At 37.0% G+C, this 23,714-nt stretch overlaps 1 protein-coding gene across 1 annotated transcript in view; it reads left to right on the top strand.

The window, feature by feature from the left end:
* Positions 1 to 23,714, top strand: part of LOC139454302 (lysophosphatidylcholine acyltransferase 2-like) — a 51,619-nt gene that overhangs the window by 7,256 nt on the left and 20,649 nt on the right. The window contains exons 2-4 of the mRNA XM_071235922.1: positions 3,218 to 3,360; positions 9,995 to 10,212; positions 20,964 to 21,137. Coding sequence (XP_071092023.1) covers positions 3,218 to 3,360; positions 9,995 to 10,212; positions 20,964 to 21,137 — 535 coding nt within the window. The remainder of the gene's footprint in view (positions 1 to 3,217; positions 3,361 to 9,994; positions 10,213 to 20,963; positions 21,138 to 23,714) is intronic.

Here is a 23,714-nt window from a genome sequence, read left to right on the forward strand (position 1 = left end):
TGCTGGTCGTAAGAAGCAACTAACAGGATCTGGTGGTCAGACTCGCTGACTTGGTTGATGCATGTCATTGTGTTCCAAAAAACGTTCAAAATGGCACTAACTACTAACTACTAAACTAAAGTCCTTTAGTCCCCAGACTGTTGGAAATCTAGAAGGACTTGTTGCAATCTCATTAAAGTCAGATCTTAGTGCTCGCTACCACTTCACAAAGATCTGAGGATATCCAATTACAGGTCACGTCAGAACAACCTTCCTTGTGACCAATGAGATCATCGCTTGCGAGATGGCGAAAGTGAAATTCTTAATGTGTTTGCTATTACTAGGCATTCCTAATGACAGTTCCAGGCTATACAACTGATTCCAAATGCAAGGACCCGTGAAGATCAGGGGTAGAATAGGTATTCAGCAACCCATGCTTGCCGTTTAAGGCAACCTTGCTTGTCGTAAGAGGCGACTAACGGGATCGGGTGGTCAGGCTCACTGACTTGGTTGATGCATGTCATCGATCCCAATTGCGTGGATCGATGCTCATGGTATTAATCACTGGATTGTCTGGTCCAGACTCAATTATTTACAGACCACGGTCATATAGCTGAAATATTGCTGAGTGAGGCGTTAAACAACAAACCAACCAACCAACCAAATGCAAGACATTGTCTGTCTCTTACTTCGATGGGGTAAACATTGGAAATAGAAGACTCTTCATAGACCCAGAGAAGTACTGCCATACAATCTCAGCTATTTATCAAACATTACAGAATTTTCTCTTGTTCAGTTTTCAAATTTTGAATCAAGAACTTCATCAAAATATTGTTCAAAGTGTAGTCTGGAATTGAAATTGCTGTGTTTAGAATAACGGCATAACACTTGAGAAAGCTGCTTTCTGATTGGCTGATATGTACTTCCTGTTTGTCATTTCAATGGTCGGTCAAAGTTCATCAAAGGTAGTTAGGACATAACCTGTAATGGGACATCCTCAGATCTTTTGTGTAGCATTAGTGAGCACTAAGATCTGACGTTAGTGAGATTGGACTTGTTTTCAGAATGCTTAATACCATAAACCAGTAGTCATAACTGAAATGTTGATGCTTGGATTAATTAATAGTGTCTACCCATGACCAGGAAACTGTATATATTGTATGTTAATTGTATTGGACACTACCAATGTTATACAAAAATGGACAATGCAGAAAGCTTTTTATTTGTTCACTGTTTCAATAGTGTTTTCAACCCAAAGTAGTCACAGATAACCATGGTAACTGATAGTCATGCTGTGTTAGAGTCTAGGACCAGTAGATGAATACCATCCATGTCATGAAAGAGATTTTTGTAGGCCTGCTCAGAGTCCAATATTCAGCCCTAAAGTCTGAAATACATGTCATTAAATATTACCATCTACCATGCTATTATAGTAATAATTAATGTTATTGCCAGCAGAGGTGACTTGCATTTTACTGACAAGACCAATAAACAAAAAGATGTTTTAGTTTTTACGCTTTTGCATTGGGAAAAAAAAGAGAAATTTTAACACACTTAAAATATCACTGAATTTAGAAATACATCTATATACATGATACAGATATTCATAATAATCACAGTTATGAACCAAATTATGTTTTCCCCAATTTGTTTGCCAATGGCACTTATTTCGGAATCCTAGATTATATGCTTTTACAGTAGGTACAGTGTGTATTCAGTGGGACAAGTTACATAGAGTTGTCAGAAAGGAAACTGAATCTACCCAGGTACTTCAAATCAATATTAGCACTGATAACTATGAGCTAAAACTGCCTTGCCCAGCATAACTGCATTATTGGTAGAGCTGTTTTCATTGCTTGAATTGATAAGCCATTAAGATCTTTTGGCAACTTGTGCCGAGCAGTTTAAAAATGATCATTATTTAATCATCATTCATGTCATAAACTTTTCCCTTTTTTTTGGCTCAGTTGATCAAGATGTATCAAAAACAATGTTGAAATTTGTGAGCTATCAAAACCATGGCAACATGTATCGTATCCACGTAAAATATCTGATTTGAATGAGATTGACCTCAGAGTCAGTTCTATAAGGTAAGGTCAGGTGAAATTGGGTTTAAGGTCGCGTCCAAGATTATGGCAGATATATAGGGCCATGCATGCATGTGTGTATGTGGCTGCTTGTACTAGTCCAGACTGATGCCGATTTATAGCGCTAGCTCACTGAGATACGAGCCGCAGTTTAACATGAATACCCTACTCGGACAAAGTATACTGACTCCGAGCCAACCAGTCCTTGTTTTAGCCCCTTAATGCTGAGCGCAAGACAGGGTAACAACAAGTACCATCTTTTAACGTCTTTTGATATAATGCTGCCAGGGATCAAACCCCGGACCTTCAGCTCTCCAGGCGGACACTCTACCACTAGACCACAGGGGCAGTTCAGTTCTATAAATTAACCACAGGGTCATCAATGCAACTTTACATTGTCAACATGTTTTCATAGCTGTATCTATACCTCACAGGTAATGCAGTGTTCAAAACTAAGGTGACAAACAGGTTCAGCAAGGTCTTCTTCCTGTAGTATTTTGAAATAAAGTATCTTTTTAGCTTACCTGATCCTCAACATTTGTCATTTGGCCCATTGCTCAACCATTTGTGTGTACTATTATGAAATGTGATATGTCTGCAACTTAAGCCACAGAGTCAAGTCAAATTTCTTTCAGTCTGGAAAACATAAGCAGATCATAAAAACTAAACTTCTATTATTCTTGTTGCTGACAAAATGTAGCTACTTTATAGTGTGACTTTCAAATGATAATTGTGTTGATACAGGCAGATGGAGGTATAGGTTTGTCATAAAGCACCAACTGACATTGAAGCAGTTTGTGCCAAAACTGTTTGCATTAACTTGTCCGAACTTGTCTCTCAGCATCATTTTCAGTAAATTTAGGGTTAGAATACTACTCCAAAGAAATTAAGCAGCATCTGATTCGTTTATATGACTATAGATAATCTGTCATGCCTAATAGATTAACTATGGTAATATGAAAGAATAAGCTGGCCCAGTCCTTAACATCTTTGGAGTAATATATATTGATAGGTATTAGCCAAGCTGACAGGATCAACAAAATTTGACTAGCCTTGGGCATCAGACAAGTGGCTAAAGTCACAGACTGCTGGGAATCTGAACAATCATGGTTGTGTTTTCCGTGACATTAATTCTTCTCATTTTGTTTCAGATTGTGATTATGTCAGTTACGGTTGCCCCACTCCGACTTCTGATGGCAGGAATGTGTTTGGTTCTAGCATGGCCATTAGCAGCACTGTCACTCGCATTTCGAACAGAAGAAGAAAAACGTAAACCTCTGACAGGATGGCGCAAGTATGTACTCCAATGAACATGATGTAAAACATTGAATTATGTTATCATCTATTATTTACAATACTTACCTTTGTAATAATGCTATTGTAGTGCTGTAAAAGTTTGAAATACAACATATTTAAGTGTTGAATATTGGGTACTCACATACTGAACTGAACTTTTTATTTCTTTTAATTGGCATCAATTTCTAGTGTCTGAGATGTCAAATGATTCAAAATGTTTTATTCAGTTTTTACCTAAGTATATCAGTTCAGCAGGTGTGTACTAACCACTTGTGTATTCAAAGAATGGGTTTTTATTGAAATATTCTCAATTGAGTATTGCTTATTGATGTTTATTCCCTAGAATCTTTTATAATCTTGCTAAAAAGTTATAATATTTCAGTAATGCTTGAATCTTTGACCAAATATTTGAAAAAGTTTATCAATGACGACAGATTACAGATTTATTTTTTTTGCGTTACTGATAATGTCCAATTATTAATAAGGAATGTATTTTGAAATTGAATATGAAGGTTATCATTTTGGTTATCTGAAACATGACTATCAGCTGAATACAGTATTTGTTAACAAGTTGCTCTCCATTTGGGAGCCAACAGGAGCATTTATGCATACTGCAATTTCACCATAGTGCTGACTTCATTTCTTTATGTATAAGGAAATCTTGGAAATATCTTTGTTATTTCAATTGCATATCTATTGATATTTTTTTTCATACAAGTAAAATAATTGCAGTTGTTTATTAACCAGTCTTTTAGGTCAGAGTATTGAATGTTCACAGCACTAAACTTTTGTCAGCTTGTTCTCTTTTTCAAGCTTGGTAACCTGAACACAACATGTTATGAGCTTTTAACCATGATTATATAGCAATATTCCATCAAATAACTGCACAGCATTACATAACCATGAGACCCTTGATTATCCAGTGTATCATATCTAATCTCCATTGTCAGTGGTAGAAACTAACATTTTTATCTACTCGTCCTTATAATGATAATATATATCAAAATCCCCCAAATGGCAAATTTCTACTATTCCTTATGATACCTGAAATATTGGGCCGTTTAGCAAGGACTACAGGACTAGTGCCAATTTCTAACGCAGATTGTGTTATGATAGATATCTGGACCCAATGGCAATCAAAGCTTCGTTTTGAGTCGGGTTGAAATGAACTTAACCATCCGATCAAATTATGTTTATAACAAGTCTAACCATTAGATAAAATATATCAAAGGCTCGCTCATATGAAGCTTCAACTTAGATCTGTATTGAACTTGTGTTTAGAAGAGGCATTTTAAATGAGTGTTGATTTCAAGCTTATGAGAGAGAGAAATTCTGTGCCAAGTTTGTAATAGGAGAGAGGGAGATGGGGACGTTGCTTCTGAAATGAAGCAATGATGGTGAATGGGTTCAGGGTATTTTTCATAATAGAATGATGATGTGATTCATTGTTTAATGGAGGATGTGATAACTATAGCTGATTCAGTGTTTGCAATGACTTGCTCAGTGTTTAGTTTGAGACTTCAGACAAAACATAATTGCTGTTAGTTTTACTATGTTACTACATGTACTAAGGAGTCTTAATTGAGTGCCTGTTTTCAGAAATTTCTTTAGATCATTGGTGTACAGTGACACTGACTCAAAAACATGTTAATTCACCCCATCAGGATTCTGGGTTAAAATAGGTCCACAGCAAGCTATGCTTCTTGTAAGAAGGTCAGATTGGGACGTCATGCTCGGTGACTTGGTTGATTGCATGTCATCGTACCATGTCTATGTGTATCGGTGTTCATGATATCTATCACTGGATTGTCTGGTCCAGACTCCAGATTATTTCAAGGCTGCCCTTATTTTGATGGAATATTGCATAGTGGTGTTAAACAACAAACACACACACAGACATGTAAATTTGTAATATGTTTGATTAACTATTGTAACAGTAGTGGTTTTACAGATATATTATTTTTAATGTTAAAGGACTTTGCTACTAGGGGAGGATTGAAAGAACTTCTTAAGCATACATTGTTTTAAGTGTCGACATGCCCTACACATAATTTATGATAATAGTATTTGTGAATTGTAATTTAGATGCCTCCAGGTACCAAAATGTTTACATGAAAATATGTACAGGTTATGTGAAGGCTTTTTGTTCGAGAAAATTTTGTCATGTGAACATGGTGAAATTATTTTTTGAAGACCTTCTATGAAAACAACAATTGTAAAAGTGAACCATGTATTTCCGTCTTTGATAATGATCAAACTTTTATCCTTTGACTTTGGTGTTTGGATTTCCATATCTTTTTCATATTTATTCTTTGATTCCGACCTGTATTGAATTTATTTGCGAGCCATTTCAAATGTACTGGCAGTAGAGCTTATTTCCCTATATTTTTCATTGTTCCCTTATTCAATTCCATCAGTATATTACCAAAATGGGTATTACAAGCCTGGATTATTGATTTGCTTTTTTTGGCGTGAACTGCTGACTAATTGATTCTTTCAGCCATACTTGCAAAATACAAAATGTTGGATTTATTTCATCAATAACTGCGATTTATGGACAAATTTCAGTTTATGCCAAAAACTTTTGACTGCTTAAATGAACTTTGCTCTTTTCCTCATTTTCAGTAGATTTTCGAGTTATTGTGTGAACCATAATTTACCTGGGTTTTTTAGACCAATGTCATTGGACCAGTCTGCGACACTAGTCTGAAGCTACGATTCCAAGTGTAGGAAATGTATGTTTGGTCTCGTATGCATAGCTTATAATAGTACATATTAACACCGCAATCTATAGAAAATTATGCCAAGAGACAATTGTTCAGGCTAGTGGACTCAGAAGTTGTTGGCACAGACTCTGAACTCAGGGCTTCGGACCAGTAGCATAAGTTGTCCACTGTTTTTTTCATAGATCTATCACTTAAAATGAGTATTTTATTTAACTTATTGATAGGAAAATGTACTTTTCAGATACCTAAACTCAGTGTCATTCACAAAATGTGATCACCACAGTAGACAAATTCATTTATTTAATGCTGACTACAATCAAGTTAACGCCGTCAGTGTTTGGAATAATGGATTAACCATCTTTCAGCGTAGTCTTGAAGATATGTTCTCGTATACTGCTGATGTCATTTTACGTGTTATGTCAGATTTCCATTATTAACAGTGCTCAACAAATAATCTGGCCGGCCAGACAAGTGCAAGCCATATCTTTTATATTCTCCTGACCAAGATGGCTAGTGCAATAAATAGGGACTGACCATAGAAACTGTGGACCAAACTGATAAGTACCTTCACAAATTCATTGGTTTAATTCATAGCTGAAATAACTAGACAGCCATTTGATCATTAGTTATCAACAATAAACAAATAACATTGTCTAATTACTTTTCTTATGATTTGGAATATGTTCTGCAAAGAATATTGAAACAAGATTCACTTTGAACAATGCCAATCAGCGGTAATGCTTTGCACAGTGGGCTAGAGGCATTAGTACTTTGCTAGTATTGTAGTCTTTTCTAGACACATGAGCTAGTTTCTATTTTCTATTTTTGAGTGTCAAACCCTGATAAATGTCAGCTTATTCGTTAACACACATCTCTGGAAAGGCAGAATATGCATAGTATGATTAACAGTAATTCTGTCCATGTACCGTATTGTCCATAATAAGCACCTTTTGAACTTGGAAAATTGACAAAGTAAAACATACTCAAGTTAAATTAGTTGTTAGTGATCGAGCGGTAGTGTACTAACTTGTTTCAAACATCGATGAAAGTAATAAAAATTCTATAGTAGTTGCAAGGCTGTTATAAACCCCTTCTGTGCTGCTGTTTCTGTAAACAACCTATATTCACAGAAACTATGAACTGTCATGTAAATTTTCGGTCTCACATGGGGTGCTTGAGAAATTACTTACAAACCTGTGAAGATCTGGGTTAGAATAGGTCTTCAGCAGCCCATGCTTGCCGTAAAAGGCGACTATGTTTGTCCTAAGAAGCAAATAAGAGGATCGGGTGGTCAGGCTCTCTGACTTGGTTGATGCATGTCATTGTATCCCAAGTGCGTAGATCGATGCTCATGATGTCAATCACTGGATTGTCTGGTTCAGAGTCGATTATTTACAGACCACCATCATATTGCTGGAATATTGCTGAGTGCAGCATAAACAACAAACAATCAAACTTACAGATTGCTCTAGTTGGTCAGGGGGCACTTACTTTAGCAGGGCCAAAATATGGTGAATACAGTGTTCACTTATAGTTCTTACCTTGGCTCCAAGGATGATTTTTTAATCCTAAACCCCCCAAATAATAATTGATGAAAGATACATACGAATATATGATAACCTGACATATATGTAAAAATAACTAGTCTTTCGAGCATTGACCTATGAGTATTATAGTAACTTAGAACTGAGAACTGATAAATTCTTGTGTTGTCCATGTACTGAATAGAGATGAAAATCAATAGCTAGAGAAAAGATGAACAGATCTCTTTCATCAATTGCAAATAATTTGGACAGTGTGGAAACCCAAATGCAGTAAATGTGTCAATGCATGTTCATCATAGGTGTAAATGACAGTGAAGTGATCCTGTGAATTAAACGCTAATTTTAATATAACACAGCTCTGTCAAGAAACCAGACCAGTACATCATAAGTTATTGTGACATACTTATTAATCATGAAAATTAATATTTATATCTTGTGTTTGCTTTGGAAGTTCTGTATTATTTGAGTAAGGCCATCTGTGTGTCTTTTTATTCTCCTACAAGATCTAAACAATACCCACTCCAAAGGGTAAAAAAAGGATATATTCTTTTTCCCACCCATTTTGCCCACATGGATATACATGATTACAGAAATCAGAAATACAAAAGTTATATGGATGGCCTAATCAGTCTGAATATTTTATTTCAATATCTAATGTAAGATGATGCATCAACACACCTGTTGCATAATTAATGCTCTTACAGTGATTGCTAACATTTCCGCATTTTCTGTATATCTGAATGTAGTCTGCGCCCATGAACTGTAGACATAAGAACTTCAAATGTATGAAGATCATTACTGAGAATTTTATTTGATTTTGCCTTACATTATGTAACGTATTGTTTTTCGGATATCATTCCATTCTCAACTTCCATGAAAGCAAAGTCCTTGAGCTTGTTTATTGTTCATGGTGTATCATATTACAGTGAGAATAATAAGCATTAAATCAGTTACTGATTTCAAAGTGTGATGTATGTTTCCACACTTATTTTTAACCCTTTGACTATTTAACATTTCAGAATAACTTATATTCTAATTCCAGATATCTAAAAATAATTGTGGGAAACAGACCTGTCTTTTTCTGAATTTTCACTAAATACACCCATGTGTGTGTATGAACGGCAAATGTGTGATCGAGACCAGATTGAACAAAAGATGCTATGACTATGGGTAACTATGTCAGTCAACGGAACCGTGTTTGGCCTGAATTCCTTTCAGGAAATGTCACTTCACAATTCAAGAATTAGACGATGCAGGGGTTATAGCAGGGCCAGTACACAAGGTTTATGTAGACCATATCGACATGTAAGATTTATACAAGATTTATTCAGATTAATATAAACTGCCTTTCAAAATGAATGTCTCACCAAAGTGCCTGTCATACATGTTCATTAAGAGATTATTAACAGTAGATCTCTTGCAGACAACATGCCCAAATTTGTCAAGATGCACGAAAGTTGCGGTCAAGGCACTGATCATTGTAACTCAAGATCATCTAACGAGGTTGACAATTTAGGTCACAAGGAGCTAGACCAGAGTAATTTAGACTTGGCCAGTAACTGATTCACATCAGATGTTTTGTCAACTGGTAATTAAAAAGTTGTGCCACACACCCCAAAAAATAATTTTAAAAAAAATTAAATTTGGATGTTGCTGCTAAAACCCTTTGAGCTTGAACTTTTTGGCGAGATTCTTCTGACAAATAGACAATCAGGGATTTATCTAGACCTGCTCAAAGGCCGATATTCGACCCTAAGTCAACATCAAATGTCAGTAAAAGAAATATTATAGTTATTACTTATATTATGGCTTTGTAGGGCTAACTTGTATGTCACTGACAATGGGTCCAATCAAGTGGAAGAGGCATTAATGCTTTGTTTAACATTATTGCACTGAGTGCAGTGTTAAAATACCTACAATTTTAGGAAAATACAAACTGAACAAACAAAGATTTCTTCCCAGTTTACCCACCAAGGGCACTTATTTTAAAATCCTAGATAAATGCCTGACTATGGAAACTCCAAACATCAACATGGACAGTCATTGAGCTGCAATTACTTTGTACATTATTCGAAATTAAGGGGTCCTGTGATGTTTTGGGTTTGCTGATACATGTATAGTGTTTGAATCTGGGAATCCCTAAATCCTTACAATTTATAATTAGGGCTATGGCAAGGATCCCTTGACTTTCAGGGTTAACTCCAGCAATGCATGTGGAAGTTGGTGGACTAGAAACAAAACTGCAACAAAGATTATTCATTTTCATTGAACTGAAGACAGGCCTGTTTCTGCTGTACATCCTATATAATATACACTGTCCTATATAATATACACTGTTCTATCCCCTACTATTTCTCTGTAGCGTGCTGCGCCCCCTGATTGTGGTGCTGTGTCGAGGCGTGTTCTTCATGGGGGGGTTCCACTGGATCCGTGTGCGGGGGCAACGTGCCACTGCCAAGGATGCCCCTATCATTGCCCTTGCACCACATTCCACTTTTTTCGACGCGTTAACAGACGTTTTCCTCGACCTCACTACTGTTGTTGCCAAAGCAGAATCAGAAAAAGTTCCAATATTTGGAAGTACGAATCTTTCCTAACTCTTTATTTGGGACATACTTTTTGGACATAAATTAAGACATACCCTATATTTGCGCTGTAAGGCAAAACTCATGCGGATATTGAGGTGAAAGTAGATATATTCAGTAACATCATTCCACTATTTTTCTTTTGATGCTTCATACATAACAAAAAAAATCTTTTACAGTACACCATTTGTCATATCCAACTTGTCCACAGCTCATTTTGGACAAGTGGTTTGGCAAGTGGTTTATGTAAAAATTAGATTTGGGGAAGAAAATGTTGACTTTAACAGACCAGTGGCTATTTCAACCCCAGAACTTGGCTTGATTTACACCAGAAAGTATGTCCTGTATCGTGTAACAGTTTGTTGTGGTCACTGAGCCTTCTTCAAAATCAGCTCATTTAAGTGTTGTGAAATCATAATGCAGACTGTTTTATCAGAGATGATCATTGATGCCTAGTCTTGTTCCTGTTCCATTTTTGTAAATTATCTAATTATCTGTGTCATAATAACACTGTTGTTTCATGGTCAGATTTGGCATTCAATTTGAGAAAGTATATTTTTAGAAACTGCTATGCTTTTTGCTTTGTTATAAGCTGAAACATGAGTTTTCCATTTCTTTATTCAGTTGACTTTGTCGCCATATTTAAATTATTCATGTTAATTACATATGGTGAATTAAGTTCTTAGCATCACATTCTAAGGAGGAGACACCAGGATTTCTTGTCTGTTATTGACCTATATGTTGTATAGTCAAAGCCAGGACATCAGGTTTTACCATAGCTTCATCATAATTGTAGCATTACTTACCTGAAATGACACAAGAAACAATGTGTCCATGACTAATGTTTTCTGGTATAAGTGTATGACATCAGTTCATACAGGCTATAGTCAGCATTTTGTCCTTGAATAGCGAATGGAATTAATGCTTGACTTAACCCACTATTGAATGACATAGCTTGACTTCACATATATTATATAACTGCAACAACTATACATTGTGAGGCTTGCAGGATGCAAAACAGTATTGCTGTTTGAATCATTTAAACTAATCAAAATTGTACTTTGTACTTTGTAGTTTTGCTGTTACACATAACTGACTTTTTTTTGTGGTAAGAAATGCAAACTTCAGAGTGGAAATTGTTGGGTTTCTACAGTGTACCCGGTAACATTGAAATCCCAATTTGAATATGCTTAAGGCTTCTGAGCATGTGCAAAGATATGATGTCAATACAATTCTTGGAAATCAACTTAAGGGTGCCACATGCATGTTGCCAACCTTGGACTCCCATGTTCATGCCATGCCTCATGCTCAAATGTCGATAGACCCAATCCCTGTAAATCCCTGATACTGACATAAGCATCAATAAATAAGTTTCACATCATAGGCAATATGACATTCTACATACTTCCAGTTCAACAACTGTTTCATCACAGCCACTTGCCAACAGCTGTTACTGTCCTAACGTGCCTTTTCTACTAAATCAAATGATATTGTCTCAGAGATAATCATTGTGTGAATATGTTATGTGATGCATTGGTGATGTTATAGTTAATAACATAGGGTAATATTGCAAAATGATACTGATCCCAGTCATTATTGTAATATAATTATCAAGTAGGTTGCCTGAAGTAGGTTGACCACTGAGTTCATGCATTATTGGTTTGCTTCTGTGGAATGATTATAAAAAGCATTGTAAATCATGATATTTTTGTACACATTTTGTAAAGGACAGTTTTGCCTGAGAAATAAACATGAACAAAGTTTGATTACATGATTTAAGAAATAATAAAACCATTTAGAAACGTTTATTTGTTATCAGATGTGTTCACGTAGCTGAAAGTTAGATTTATAAATAGGTGTTTTCATCACTTGCAAGTTTTTGACTTAATGTATAGGTAAGGCTACCAGATTGCAAACATAAATAGAAGAATTCACCTGGGGACACAGGTGGCCCAGTCATCTAAGCCGCCGTAATTCACTGTGCATAGTTGCATCCATAGGGTGTGCCAGAAACCTTTGCTTGTGGGTTCAAATCCCCATTCGCCTCGATTAGGCTTCTAGATTTGTCAGCACCATATCGGTGCTCTTGGGTTTCACCAAAGTGCTACATATCTGAGACCTGCATCAATTAAGGCTTTCCTCCCACATTTAGCTGACATGCAGTGATATAACTGAATACTGTTCAAAGTGGTGTTACAATTCCCTGAGAGGAAACCCGACAAAGATATTTTAAGCAAAATCCTCATCCACCTTTAAAATACTGGTTTTATCTCGTTTGATTCTGTAGATTTAACATTCTACATGAGCCATCAGCCATTCCTGTTAATACCAATGTGACTGCATGAATACTAGTTTTCTTGAACTGAAAGGCTTGAACTGTCTCCGGTAAATATTGATGTATTTCTGCAACTCCTATTCTTATGAACATTGAGGATTTAGTTCAGTGATAATAACTGTGAACAACAATAACTGTAATGTGAAAAATAAAGGCCTTGTGTTAGTAAACACATTCCCAGGAACAGAAAGTAGCACTAGTCCGCTAGCCTGAGCCAGTTTCACTGATGTTAAAGGTATGTTGTGAAATTCTTGACTAACTGAAGGTACAGCTAGTCAGTCGTTGTGGGTGCTACAGCTCATTCAGTAGTATGTCCTTATCACTCTCAGCTTGTTAGCTTTGCATGGTCTTGATTGTACTGTACTTGATCTTCTATTCACTGATGGTGGTGGGAACTTCCTTAAACATATTTGCTATCACATAATTATTCTTTTGGGTGGTTAAACATGTTAAAAATGATTACCGGTATGCATTATTAGTTTTTTACAGTTTTATTTTTAAGATGTGTTTTCTCTTGCCTCACTGTAGGCTGAAGGAAATTTGTCACTGTATAAGCTGTATAATTTATAGTGTTTGTTTTCATGAGTTTGTTTATTTTCAGGATTATTTGAGATTTAGAATAACCTTGCAAATTTAGCAGTATTGATGTATGCTGTTTCGGTGCTTGACAATGTGAGTTTTTGATGCCATAGAAACATGGTTTCAAATGCATTGATACATTTTAACCTGAATTTTCTGAATAAGATATATTGATTAATTGTTTGTATGTTCTCATGAATGGGCTTGAGTATTGCTGCTACCCTCTAAACCTCCAAGTACCCCTTTCACCCTTTGTATTACTGTAGTGATAACACTCAAAGGCTCCCCCCACCGTTACCTTGTCCCCACCCCTATCTTCTCCGCACCCCTACCTTGTCCCCACCCCTACCTTGTCCCCACCCCTACCTTGTCCCCACCCCTACCTTGTCCCCACCCCTACCTTATCACCACCCCTACCTTGTCCCCACCCCTACCTTGTCCCCACCCCTACCTTGTCCCCACCCCTATCTTCTCCTCACCCCTACCTCCTCCCCACCCCTACCTTGTCCCCACCCCTACCTTATCCCCACCCCTACCTTATTCCCACCCCTACCTTATCCCCACCCCTACCTTATCCCCACCCCTACCTTATCCCCACCCCTACCTTATCCCCACCCCTACCTTGTACCCACCCCTACCTTATCACCACCACCTGCCTGTCTGACTTTGGCTGTCTGACCCTGGCCTATGAACATTACTAAATCTTGCAGCATGAATCACAACAGTGGTTTTGCTGGAAACAAATGGCATGAGGACATATTCATGCTTTTTATTGACTTTTGATGTGACAATCTTTTCTGACATTACAGAATTTGAAAAGATCAAATTGAAAAGATGTTTATGATGACAATGTCCTGGGAAGTGAATCTGAAACTGAAATTTCAGGCAATTTATGGGGCATTGTTTTTATTGATCGGTGTGTTCTCTATGATATGACATGGGGCAGAGGTGGCCCAGTCATCTAAGGTGCCGCAATTTGCTGTGCAGAGTTGCGTCCTTTGGGCACACCAGAAACCTATGATTGTGGGTTCAAATCCCGGTTCGCTCGATTATGTTTCTAGGTTTATGAGGAACATATCGGTGCTCATGGGTTTCAACGAAGTGGTGAACGTCTAAGACCTGCGTCACTTCGGGCTTTCCTCCCACATTAAGCTGACATGAAGTGATATAACTGGAATACTGTTAAATGATATGACCCTTTTTAATTCCAAATGAATTAGTTTTCAGAAACAACTTTAAATAATTAAATCCATTAATCACATCCTTTTATATTATACTGTTCATGTTAGCACAGGTTGCAAAATGATACGTTACATTTGTCATTTCTGCTTGTACAATTTTTCAACCATTAAAATAATACTGTAAACCATTGACTGATTTCATCTCAATCTTGACAACCAAAAAAAACAAAAGCAACTTACAGAATAATTGGGTGTGGGAAACTGAGGGTATTATTCTTATGCAAGACTTAACCTTTCATGGAATGTTTCAATAACGTGCAAAAAGATTTTTAGATTATAATCCTGTATTGGAAGTAGAAATAAATTGGCTGAAACGAGGACAGTAAGGTAGTGTTCCTAACAATGGCTCAACATGAAACCTCACCCTCGTAAGTTGATGTGACACGACAAGGAAGCAAAATGAACTGAATCGGAAACAACAACTCAGCATTGTCATTTAATACGTCCCTGGTTTCAAATGATAGGGATCAAAATGTGGACAGACAAGCTGGTCAACAATAAACTTCCCTCTATTCACAGTGGATATTATGTACCCTTACACATTCCAGTTCTAAGGGTTAGAAACACACAATACATGAGACGATGCCACTTATTATTTACTTCTTAAAGATGATTTAATTTTGACAGATTTGACAGAATTAGATAAACATGTAATTTGGTAATTGGTGGAATTTAGTGAGACATGGGTTAAATTTGACTGAATATACCATACAGTGGCTGATTGCTATCCAGTGAAACTGCAGTGACCAGTGTTCACCCCAAGCATTTCCCATGTGATGAGATCGATGGAGATCTCTTCATCTCCCCACTGGCACTTGGTGTAATTTGTTAATTGATCTTCTCATGGGATTGTGGATATAGAATAGCTGGTGAGACCAAAATTACGGAGCGTGTTTGATTTTCTGGCTGGCCTATTAATAGGATTATCTGCCTCTCTTCTCATCCACATGTAATTTCTCTTTATCATGCTTATAGCTACATCCTATTCTTAGTATTGAATAAGAACATTCTTTGTATCTCCGGTTGGTATCACAGCACTTTTTATTGACAAGGATTCAACTATGTTCATTATGCAAGCAATATAGGTATTAATAAGAAGTATAAATGCCCAGTAACCAGAAATTGTATAACAATATGGCAAGACTATATGGTATCCGTAAGTACAGCTGGGAGGACATGGGTAGCCAGTATCGCTGTGCAGAATTGCTTCCCTTAAGTTCTAGGGTCATGTGATCATTGGTTGAAAAACCCAGCTTCAATTATAGCAATGTGTTGTAGTTCAATAGCTTTATGATGCAACACTTTTGTGATCACACTCCTAAAATTCCATGTCAGTTTCATTGTGAAGATCTGAGGACACCTACAAAGAAGTTCTAAATGTGACCTTTGTGTCATCACACTTCCGGTATCACATTATGTCCATAATGCAACATTTGTGTCATCACACTCACAATATGACATTTCCTTAATGTGACCATTGTGTCATCACACTCACAGTGTCACATTATGTGTTAAATGTGACCTTTGTGTCATCACACGCCCAGTGTTACGTTATGTGTTAAATGTGACCTTTGCGTCATCACACTCACAGTGTCACATTATGTGTTAAATGTGACCTTTGTGTCATCACACGCCCAGTGTCACATTATGTGTTAAATGTGACCTTTGTGTCATCACACTCCCAGTGTCACATTATGTGTTAAATGTGACCTTTGTGTCATCACACTCCCAGTGTCACATTATGTGTTAAATGTGACCTTTGTGTCATCACACTCCCAGTGTCACGTTATGTGTTAAATGTGACCTTTGTGTCATCACACGCCCAGTGTCACATTATGTGTAAAATGTGACCTTTGTGTCATCACACTCCCAGTGTCACATTATGTGTAAAATGTGATCTTTGTGTCATAATACTCACACTATTACATGTGCTTAATGTGACCTTTGTATCATCACACGCCCAGTGTTACGTTATGTGTAAAATGTGACCTTTGTGTCATCACACTCCCAGTGTCACATTATGTGTAAAATGTGATCTTTGTGTCATAATACTCACACTATTACATGTGCTTAATGTGACCTTTGTATCATCACACTTCCAGTGTCACATTATGTGTTAAATGTGACCTTTGTATCATCAAACACCCAGTGTCACATTATGTGTTAAATGTCACCTTTGTGTCTTCACACTCCCAGTGTCGCATTATGTGTAAAATGTGACCTTTGTCTCATCACACTCCAAGTATCACATTATGCCTTTAATGCAATTTTGTATGCCATCAGAAATAATGTTTATGTTTTATCATGAACTGTCTGATGCTAAGATAGTCAAGCAGGACATGGTTAGCCATTGGTAGAGTGCCATCTTAATCACAACTACTCATATGATAATATTTTACCATCCCAAATTTAATGATTTCTTACTTTTCTATTAACACCTTTCTAATGGATATTGTGGTTATGTTTGTATAAGACTAGTACCAGGTTCTGAACATGTTGATCTTTGGACTAATAACAATCTGAACCATTGCTTGGGGTTCAGCCAAGGAAGTTGTTACTGAGGCGTGACAGGCAATATTATACATGAACAAACACACACAACCTCTTGTATACAAACCAAGCACATAAGAAAGGCTGTTTCTGTTATGGCAACATATCTACATACAACCACATGTAGATGTCTTTGTGTACACTACATCTAGCAACACATACTGACATTGGTATAGCAGTGACCCATTGAATTTGTTTCTCAAAAGCAAAAGCCTGTCCCTTATCTGATAGACTATAAAGTTCCCTGTTAGTTTTTGATTTTTATCATGTTTGTAGTTGTCAAATAAGTCAGGAAAATTTGTTTTCCATGAATAATAATAATTATTGTTTTGGAAAGCAAGACTTTACCTATCATATTTAACATGACATCTTGGTTTGTCAGGGTGCATGATGTAGTCGGTATCCTTAAATAATTTTGCATTACATATATTATTGCTTATCTTCATAATCAAACCAGAAAAGTTGAAATGACCTTGCATGTCCTTTTGATCCTTAGCCTGTGTGCCAGCTGATAAAAATATCAAACATAGGATTTCAAAGATGGAGTGATATGTAGCCATTTGTATTGCCCTTCAGAACTTACATTTGTAATAGGTACATGCCAAGCATTATTTACGTGTACATTTTGTTTGTTTCTATAGTGTAAATAAAACAAGTCTGCATGAAGCAATTCAGGATCTGACTATTTTTCTTATTTACAAATTAAATTTTTCAAGAATTGTGATCACCATTCAGACATTTTTGATGACGTGTTAAAACATTCTGTATATTATTACCTACATCAAGGAACTTGTCTATGGCCACTGCTCAGCCTTGCTGTTCAAAATGTAATAAAAGTATGTGGGTTATTGGTGGAACTCGACACATATGTTATGTTGTTCCCCATATTTTAAATTTTGACCTTGTTTTAAACCTTTGGGTTTTAAAATCTTTCACAAATGAATATTTGTGTCTTGTAAACTTCTCTGAAATTGCCAGACTGATTAAGCTGAACTTTAACATGTATGTATCTTCTTGTGGTGATCACCTTCTTTGTTAAAATCATTAGGACTTCAGTGTTAGTTTTGTAGCCCTCAGTATTTATGCAGAAAGTATTTAAATATCAATAATGACAACAATATTTGTCAAGGCGCTGTGTTTGTTGATACTATGAAGTAACGGTATCATCTACATATCCGTGTGAGCTACAGTGCCAAGGCACTCATTTCTTTTATTTAAGTATGAAATGCTTAGTGAAAGCAATCTGATGGCACACACTTTCCTATAAGCTTCACAGGCAAATCTATCCCTGTTTCCCCTCTTCCTCCATCTCTTCCTCTCCACCCCACATCCCCCATCCCCCATTCCCTCCTCTTCCACCTCCATCTCCTCCTCCTCATAGCATGTTTGGAGCACCAGCAGTCATGCTGCAGCTAGTAACTGCATGTTTTGTTCCTTTGATAGGGCTTTCAGTGGACTTATCCTGTGGCTTGGGAGGTGTGTAATCTTTATAGCAGGATTTCACAAAATCAAGTTCAGAGGGAAACCTGCTAGTGCCCAGGACGCACCTGTCCTTTGTGCTGCACCCCACTCAACATTTTTTGATACTATTGTATGTTTTCTGGGGCAAGAACTAAAAAGTCCTGTCGCAAAGATAGAAAGCAGCTCACTACCCTTTTTGGGAAGTAGGTATTAACAGGCACTGCATTTTCCCAGTCATATCTCCCATCATTAGCTTGCATCAATAATGAAAGGCCTTAAATAATTTTGATCTCAATATGGGAATTGATTTATTTGAATTTCAGTGCTGATTTTGTGAATTTCATTGCTTCGTGTAGAAGACATGATTTGAAATTGAGGAATATCATGCTAAACCAATGGGAAAGTTGATGGGGGGAAATGCAACAGCCTTTCCACTGTTGTTGATGTTTGATATGCTTGATTGTTGCTGTAGTTGCTTGTGTGTCACTGTGTGATCACTGTGTTTGCCTTTTACATGTGTGCTGTAGAACTCACTTGAATGGATTTACAAATTTCACCTTTGACTCATTGATTGCTGTCGGAAGATGTATGGTGAATGAAATCAATGACCTTTCAGTACTATACACTTAAAGAACATCTGTTACCATTCCCAAGCTTCAGTTCTTCTGGCATATATACCAACAGCCGTACAAAGAGTGGGGAATAAATGGTATCAATAGTTTACGGCAGTGCCGATGCCAAGTAAATCATGGTGTCAATCCAGGGATGTCATTAACCATTTTTTTTCTTCTTGATTTACGGATCTGCCAACCCTTAAGGTTTGCACATGTGGAATAAAGTTAAAAGTGTAATAACAGTCTTCTTCTTTTTTTATTCTGTTGTGTCTGCTGACAAATTTCAGTAATAAAAAAAGCTCTGTCTGGGAAAGCAAGTAGTTCCATTTCTGGTGATTCTGAAAACCACCCAAGTACATGTATCATTCTTTTCATTCCATTTTCCCCTCCTTCTAACAATTCTTTTAAGGAGAGAAAACTTTAAACAAGATATTTTTTTCAAAAAGAAGCATGTATACCAAGTATATTGTAAAAAGGCTTTAGTGCCACAATGGCTGAGAAGCACCTAGTTGTCATCGCCACATTTTTCAGTGATAATCCATTCAGGTAGTATTTACACGCTGTCATGTTGTGTCAAATTTTGCCCTTGTTTCCCAACTCACTTGATCATGCCAGTCTTCAGTGTTCAGGTTATTTCTTCAGTATCTACAATGATCCTCATCAAATTACAAACTTGTGACTGATCTAATCATGCCAAAAATTGTCCATCCTTATCTGTATATCTATGCATTAATATGGACTATTTATACTTTGTCTGCATTGATAATGGTTATGAAATTTGATTTTAACATTGAATGACATCAGAATACTGAAGAATGTCCATTCCTACTAACCTATCAGCGTCACTGACAAGAATCAGTTCAAATGGATCTCTTTCATATGACCTTAATGTTGGGTTATGCCTGCTAAGTTGCCTGAAAAGGCTCCTGAGGTAACTAACCTGTAACTTTTGAGTCATGTCACTTGACATTCTTTTCCGGTAGATCTTAAGGTTAATTTATGGATTTTGATAGGGCTTGCTTGACCAAAGGATGTTTTACCATACTCAGGCTTCGGACTAGTGGTTAAGGCCCCAAACTGGTAAACTGATAAAAAGTGGTGTTCCTAGGGAAATGTTAGTTACACTTCCTGTATTTTACTTGTCTTGGACTATTGACTTGCGTTAATGTCCAATCTTGCTATACCATGTGTCATACTGGATTGATTGAATTGAAAATGTGTGTAGTGAAGACGTTGTTAGATCCATAATAAAATTATCATTAGTTTTCTAACCTGGGAAAGTATGTGCAAAATATGCAGGCATTGATATTAGTTCCTTGTCAACAGGAAATCAGCAACTTGAGTGACGGAAATAAAAAGCATCCATGCATCAGATAAATCAGTCAGAATTTATTAGGAAAGCATCATTGTGGCAGTACACACTTCCATTAATATCTGAGACAGGAATTTTGAACTTGAAATTAAGGCAGAGATCTATGAAATAAACTCAGCCCATGGGCCTTTAAGTCAAGGTAGAACAATACGATGGACCAAGTGGACTCTATGATACATAGGAGATTTGCAGCTTGCTGACTCGTATTAACTTTGTGAAGTGCTTCCTATGTTGAAGTTGAAGAATGTGTGAAATGATGAGTGGTTGTGTTTCTTAGTTTGCATTTCTGACTTTGCATTCCAATTCTGGTTACACGTAACAACAACATGTCCCAAGATAATGAATAAGCTTTCATGATGCAACATTAACTGATTAGATATGGTGTCTGTAGTGTCATATCAACACAAATCATTGAGGTTTAGACAGAAATCCTGGTTGTTTATAATGCTTACCAACATTAGAGTCTATTTCTTTTATTGTCAAGATATATCGCTATGTTTATTAACCAGAAATGATATTTGAATTTGTGAAACAACTGTACTTGTCATGTGCATTATCTCAGGAATTAATCTTATTCTATGCTATTTTTGTCAGCATTAATTCAGTTCACACAGCCTGTATTTGTGCGACGAGAGGATCCCAACTCTCGCGCTGTTACCATCCAGCAGATACGGGAGAGGGGACAGTCCGGGGGAGCATGGCCTCAAGTCCTTATCTTTCCTGAGGGCACCTGCACCAACAGGTCTTGTCTCATCACATTTAAACCAGGTGAGAACAGGTGCCTTGCAATGAGGTTGATTGAAGGCTATCAATGAAGTGAAAGTGAAATTTGCTTTGTTGAAAAGTGAAACATGACCTGATGAGGTTATGAAACAGACACCAGGGTCTTCCCAAACACTACTTATTGTTCGACCCATGAAGATCAGGGGTAGAATAGGTCTTCAGCAACCCCTGCTTGCCGTAAAAGGCGACTAACGTGATCGGCTGGTCAGGCTAGCTGACTTGGTTGATGCGTGTCATCGATCCCAATTGCGTGGATCGATGCTCATGATATTAATCACTGGATTGTCGAGTCCAGACTCGATTATTTACAGACCACCGTCATATAGCTGTAATATTGCTGAGTGCGGCGTTAAACAACAAATCATCCAACAATCAACTTATTGTTCAAATATCATTTTTGGTCAGAATTGTGAAAGGCGAATATATGGAGCAAGTGGTCAGGATAGTTGACTTGGGATGAGTGCATGTTTTCATGCCACTGCGGCATGGATCGTTGCTCATAATATCAATTGCAGGACAGTGGATTGTCTGGTCCAGACTCTATTATTTTCAGGCGACTGACATATAGCTGGAATAGTGATGGCTGTGGCATAAAGAACAAACATAACAAAAGACAAAATGTTCTGTGGTAGAACGAACTGGTCTTCAAAAATTACTCAGCTAGCATATGACATGCCATGTGATGATAAGTGTAGTTTGTGCCAAATACTTGTGTTGTTATATGGTCAGTTATCATACCATCATGTCAAAATGATGAAATCTGATTAGTTCATGTGATGTTGATAAAATACTATGTATCCCGCCTGGGAGGGAAATTAATTTCTGAGGGTGAGAATAAGTCCCTTTTACCTCGCCATGAAGTAAATGGCTGAACATGGATTTCTGAGCACTAGAATATATCCCTTATTCCCCCTTTTGAAGCAAAAGGCTGCACACTTTTTTCCAAGTCAATGAAAGTCACATGACATAGCACAAGTAAACCTCAGTTCAATCGGACAGCTGTTTTCTATCAAATTTTAATGTGTTTTAATTCTTTTACAATGGCAGATTAAAACATGTCGGTAACATAAATTCATTGCTGCAGTATCACGAGGGGTACATGTGGTTATATGCGTACCCCGTTTTATTGTCCCAACCATTATACCAAATGTGGCACTAGCTGACATTCCTCCAAAATCTGCTTACCTCTGGCTCGTGGTATAAAACCTGTATCCTTATGATACCGCTACAACTTATATTATTAGTTAAGCTTACTAGACTGAATGTTACTAGACTTGGGCTTTGGATTGGTGCCCAAGTCGGGTGTGTGAGTGGATAATAAAACATGATAAAGACAATCTTCACATTCCACAAATTGATCAACAGAAAATTCATGCATTAAAAATTATGTAGAACCTATACATGTTATGCACATGTTGCAAGTATCAACTACCAACTGGGCAGAATACTGGCAGGCTGTCATTCTTCTGGACATTTTAAAAGGACCAGGATTTGATTTGCCCTGGGGCCCTATGTATGTTTGAATGAGTGGCAAACTGGGAAGATCAAGTTGTGTCTTTCTTTTGTCTTCATTATAGGGGTGTCACAATAAATCCAAATATCGATGTATTGCTATTGGTAAGCACTTAAAGTCAATAAATCGATTGTTAAATCAGTTTTCCGATCAATAGTATCGATTTCAGTTAGGAATATCGATAGTTTCGATTGTATTTACCATATCAACCGGTCTTTCTTAAAGTAAAATGCCAGAGGGTGACAGTCAAGTGGGGTTTGTGACAAACTTGGGTGAAAAATCGAGTGTGTGGAAGTCTTTTGGTTAACACAGTCAAAAAAAATTCAGTTCCAAGGTTTAATTCAACTCTTAAATCCATCAAAAATGATGCACTGAAAACTATCCATATTTATCGCAATGGTTGCTTGCAATATCAATAGTTATCACAACAGTTTCTTTCAATATGAATAGTTATCGCAATAGTGACTTCCAGACCAATAGTCACCCCTACTTCATTATGTGGCCGTGTAACGTGACATTAGGCACATCCACAAGCAGTATAATACCTTGTCCATATGTCAAGAAATATGAATATATTTTTTCTGTACAATATGTCATATGCATTTTGTCTGACTGTACCTCACAGTCCCACACTTATCCTGACCATGTATGTGAAAACAATTGTGCCTGAACACACCTGTGGAAATGTAGCACCCAACTGAAATGAATAAATAAATTGGGGGGGGGGTTTGAATCCAGTGCTACGTAATTAAAAAAAATAAAAAATCTTGACTTTCTTTTGTCTTTATATATATGGCCATGTAATGTCACATAAGGCACATCCTCAAGCAGTGTAGTTGTGGGTTTTGTATGACAGGCTAAGCTTAGATTACGTATTAAGAACTTGCAATGTAAGTAGATCATATTAGAACTTGTTTGTTTGCTCATAGGAATTTAGATATGTAGTAACAGGGCAATATTGTCACAATTTGGATGTTTACCCTGAATCTTAGGCTATATCCACCAACACCAGGTAAATGTCAGTGTGCCAATCCTGTCCTGTTTCACTG

Source organism: Haliotis cracherodii, unplaced genomic scaffold (assembly GCF_022045235.1).
Source record: "Haliotis cracherodii isolate W230 unplaced genomic scaffold, xgHalCrac1.p SCAF_10, whole genome shotgun sequence".
Taxonomy (NCBI): Eukaryota; Metazoa; Mollusca; class Gastropoda; order Lepetellida; family Haliotidae; genus Haliotis; species Haliotis cracherodii.